Source organism: Musca vetustissima, unplaced genomic scaffold (assembly GCF_032173495.1).
Source record: "Musca vetustissima isolate MV318-11 ecotype Yass unplaced genomic scaffold, APGP_CSIRO_Mvet_v1 utg14449, whole genome shotgun sequence".
Taxonomy (NCBI): domain Eukaryota; kingdom Metazoa; phylum Arthropoda; class Insecta; order Diptera; family Muscidae; genus Musca; species Musca vetustissima.
This window is the reverse complement of record NW_026883145.1, coordinates 71,734-76,523: the sequence shown is the minus strand read 5'-3', so window position 1 is coordinate 76,523 and position 4,790 is coordinate 71,734. Positions and strand designations below refer to the sequence as shown.

Here is a 4,790-nt window from a genome sequence, read left to right as displayed (position 1 = left end):
ATTTTCGGCATGACTTTATTGCAAACAAACAAAATTTAATACCAAGAAAAATGATTAACCTTTTTTGTTCCATCGCAAAAACCCAAATGACACGTGCTAGCCAGATAACATCTCTAATCTAAAAAACCTACATTTCAGGAGACGTTAAAAGGATATAAAAACTAATGACAAGCATTTAGACAGGTGAACAAATAAATGTCGGAATGGATGGTTAGACAAATGATTAAAATACGAAATGTTCAGCATTCATAAGCAGGTTAGTATAAATGAATGAATATTAGATGTAGAAGAAATGACCTTAGCCAAAAATACCAGAAATAAAACAATTAAGAAAACTACAACAACCAAGTTCAGTCATTATATACAAGAACAATGTAGCCTAACGTATTTATGGCATTTATAATGTCATTGACATTGGTAAAAATAAGAAGTGAAAACGTTGAGATTTGTATACAGAGAACGAAGTTAAATCGACATCAAATGTTAAATACAGTCCACCATATGTTGTTCGCTACTTCCATTGGAAAATGCGACTAAAATCTTAGAAAGACCAAAAATTGCCAGGTTGTTTAAAGGTTATGCTAAAACAGAGACTAGAGTTGGGTAGTTTCGATACAAACTAGTTCATTGGAAATATTCTTATAAAGGAACGATAGGAAATAGGACCAGTTTTTTAGTTCCTTAAGTTCCCTATCGCGATCTGGTTCCTTTCATTTATCTCATTCCTTTATTATGATATTGTTCATTCGCTCAAGTTCGCTTTTTAGATGATGTCACATTGTTCAAAATATATAAACATATGGGCTTCAATTTATTATTGATTATTTATGAACATAATGTAGATAATCAATTGCTCATCGTCCTGCAGTTGAATTAGAAATCGGAACTATATGGAGGAAACTAGGGTTATTTGGGATACCATTTGTATTTTGTTTTTGCAAAATAGTCAGGCTTAATCCCAGTTTGTTGTTTTTTATAAAAAACAACTATTTATTAGTGGGGAATGTATGGCATTGTCCGCCGAGGGGTAAGGCAGGGAAGACTATAGTTTCGGATCTCGCCACTGATCCTCATCAGTTCCCTTAGTTTTTTGTTGGGATATTCTCCCCAGAAGCTATTAATAGCTTCTTTACAAAAAACCTTTCAAACCCAAATGTCTCTTGTGACAATTCGAAGTTCTTACGTTACCAGCGATACGACCCCAATGAGAAGTTCGTTTCATTGGCGCCTGACTTCGTGGTCAACAAGGCATTTACAAAAAAAGTTGTTTATATACCCACAAATAAACCTGAAAAGTGCTTAAAATTTATTTAATGAACATCTATCCATGTTTAATTTCCTCTCTACAAAAGGGACGTTAGCACAAACAAAAAACTAAGGGAACTGATGAGGATCAGTGGCGAGATCCGAAACTATAGTCTTCCCTGCCTTACCCCTCGGCGGACAATGCCATACATTCCCCACTAATAAATAGTTGTTTTTTATAAAAAACAACAAACTGGGATTAAGCCTGACTATTTTGCAAAAACAAAAAGAAACTATTTTTTTCTAAAAAAGAAACGAGAAAGATCGATCCGCGCCGTGAACTAGATTTCCAACTTTTAAATATTGATTTTAAATATTGATTGATTCGCCGTTCGTTCCACGGGTTAATGGTATAAAGAAATATTAAATGGAAAATTTATATATTAAAAACCTGGTAAAAAAGTGTCAGTCGGTGTTGCCGAAAATTATATATATCCCCAGTCTATGGTTTGCGGCGGTCTTCGAAATTACACACAAATTTTATTATTAGCTTTATATAAGAAACATATTTTTATCAAAGAGGTTTCGGAATCGAATCCTAGTTTATACGAGAGCCAGACATGTACTCTTTCTAACACCGTTGGAATTTTTGGATTCCGATGTTCCAGTGAGGAGTTATCATGCCCGCCATCAAAAATAAGCACTTTTCTTTAATTACAAAAAACAAAAACAAAACAATAAAACATTTTTTTTTTTTTTTTTTGTAAATTATTTTTCTTCTCTTTTAAATCTTCAAATATAACTGCAATGTTACAAACCTTAACAAGCATTGATATTGATTTACGAGAATGGGGGGTTCCCTTAAACGACACTTTCGAAGACAATCTTGAATTTTTTCGTTCTTCGGAATTATTTTTTATACAATTTCGATTCCAACTTCATTTCGAAAATCAAAAATGGTTCCGACACCTTATGAAATATTTTTTAATTCTCTCAATATATACTATACGAACCACCGCTTATTTTTTACAATTAATTGTGAGACTTAAAAATAAATATATTTATTTTTGACCATAAAAGGTTCGTACGACATGAATAAACTTAATTTAGCATCACTTTTTCCGTTAATCCATCGAATTGGGTGTGATAGAATTCCATATTTCACTAATTTTTCCTCCAGTTTTTTGGGATTAATATCTTAACCGGTTTTTTATTATAGCCCATACAGTTTCAATGAGGTTTATAAAGACTCTTCCCCTTACAATTGATTTTATATGTGAAGTTAGTAAAATATTATTTCTATTAATGGTATTTGAAATAATATTTTACTAACATCACAAATTGATAGCCTTTAAAAACTATTTTTTAACCCAACCCAATTATTAAAAAAAATAATAATCCACCCTATTGATGGCATTTGAAAAAAAGTTGTTTATATACCCACAAATTAACCTGAAAAGTGCTTAAAATTTATTTAATGAACATCTATCCACGTTTAATTCTCTCTCCACAAACGAGACGTTAATAAGAAAAATAACAATTTCTTTTTAATTAATATCAATCACATTTAATTTATTTTCGTATTTAAATAAAATTCTAAACATTACACATTATTTACATAACATAATAAATTAAATAGGGAATAACTCATTTTTATGTAAGTATGTTAAAAGTCAACATTGTTTTGTTCGTATTATAAGCCAGCCTCAGATGATGTTCAATTGTTTTTGGTTTTGTTTTTTATACGTTTTTGTAGCATTTTTGTGCTAGTTTTATCATTTTATAATTGTAAATAGAAAATAGAGGTTAAGTATTTTAATTTGTTTTTGGTTTTTTTGTATACATTAAAATCGAGTGCCTTTGTAAGTTCGCATGCCTGCATTGTGGTTGTTGTTCTTGTTATGTATAATTGTGGGCCCATTTCCTTTTCCAGAGTATCCATTTTTTTCTTTTGTGCATTGTTTCCGTTGATGGTGTTGTTGTTCTTTAATGTTTGCCATAATCATCGTTAGCATCAATAAGCGAGCTATTCAATTCCTCAAATAATTCATTTGATTGATGACTTCTTAACAAGGGATTATTGCCATTATTACCAAGATTGTTGTTGTTGCTGTTTCTGTTGCCATTTTGATTGGCGGCCGACAATGGATTTAAAGCCAGGGCGGCAGCAGTTGAACGTAATAGCAGAGGATTCCTCAAAGCATGTTGAAGTTGCAGTAAGCATCTGGAAAAAGTGATTCAATTTAATACTTTATTTTGATTTACAATTTTTGTTTTAAAGATTTTTACCTCTCAAGTCTCCTTTCATTTACATCTTGAATATCAAATATTTCGGGTAATCCCTCATCTTCACGGTGAAACACATTCGTGGCAGTATTTCCAGCACCATTTCTCTTGCCATTGGTCCAACCACGCGAATACTGGAATGTTTGTGCCATACAAGCCATCGAAAAGAAGAACAACAGTACAAGGACACGCAACATGTAGTATTGGAATGTTTGACCCATAAATGCCATTGGTGAGAATATAAAGTTGCAGTATCGGGGTTTGATTACGGGCAAGCTGTGAACAAAATTAAAAAAAAAATTAACTTAATGGAAGTAATGAAGGATAACACGTTTGGTATAAAATTGGAACATGTTTCGTTATTACATTGTTTTAGAAACATGTTGCAGACTTAATGTTTGCCATACGGTAAGGTTCATGTCTTTGAAATTTGGTCATGGGAAATATAGCATAGACATAAATCACGTGTAAGGAAATTGTGCATATAAAATTTCCCACATGCTTAACAAGCAATGGCTCAAACCATAAATGACGTTATACAATCAAAGACACCATCCAACTCCATCGTTATAAACAAACAATTCAAAATAATTTTTTATTTATTTTTTTAGAAATATTTTTAAAGCAAATTCTGACGACGGTTTAAATTTCCTTAGGAATATTTTTCCAAGTAAAATTAAAAGCTGTGGTTTTGTGGAATATTTGGGACTTGGGTGTTGTTTCTTAAATATTTTTAAAACCATATCTGAGCTTTAGCTCGACCTTTGTTTAATATTTTTTTTTCAAGTGAGCAGTAAGCCTGGAATATTAAGATTATTTTTCATGCTACATCTGAGGCTTAAGAGCAGCGTTCTTAAGAAAATTTTTGAAGCTATATCAGAATTGAACACATTTTTAAAGCAATGTCGGAGCCTTATAGTTATTTCCAAGCAATATGTTAGCCCTTACACGTGGATTTTTTAAGAATATTTTTTCAAGCACTGTCGAAACATTATACTCGGATTTTTAAAGGATATTTATACACTCAGCCTTATGGCTAATGAGGGAATATATACTTTGATGCGGCAAAAATGTGTCTCATTGAAATATTGGTTTGGACCCCATGAATCTTTGGACTAAATCCGTTTCAGACAATTTGGAGTCGATTTGCAAAACCCCGTCCGACCATCTGACCGGCTGGTGCGTACAATAACCCTCTAAGGGAGTAACTAATTTCATGCAATCATTGGACATCGTAATATTTTCTCCAAACATAGTTC

General features: G+C 32.0%; 1 protein-coding gene across 1 annotated transcript; it reads right to left on the bottom strand.

The window, feature by feature from the left end:
- Positions 1 to 3,225: 3,225 nt before the first annotated feature.
- Positions 3,226 to 3,762, bottom strand: LOC133329913 (pro-corazonin). The gene is made up of 2 exons (XM_061538372.1): positions 3,535 to 3,762; positions 3,226 to 3,469 (listed from the first exon to the last, which is right to left on the bottom strand). Exons 1-2 carry the CDS (start codon positions 3,759 to 3,761, stop codon positions 3,232 to 3,234), a joined length of 465 nt encoding a protein of 154 aa, XP_061394356.1. The 5' UTR covers position 3,762; the 3' UTR covers positions 3,226 to 3,231.
- Between the last annotated feature and the right edge of the window lie 1,028 nt (positions 3,763 to 4,790).

Excerpts from the sequence above, each read along its gene's own strand:
- LOC133329913 (XM_061538372.1), bottom strand. The coding sequence starts at position 3,761 with ATGGCATTTATGGGTCAAACATTCCAATACTACATGTTGCGTGTCCTT. Across the intron at positions 3,470-3,534 it reads AATGAAAGGAGACTTGAGAG|ATGCTTACTGCAACTTCAAC; the intron begins GTAAAAATCTTT and ends CACTTTTTCCAG.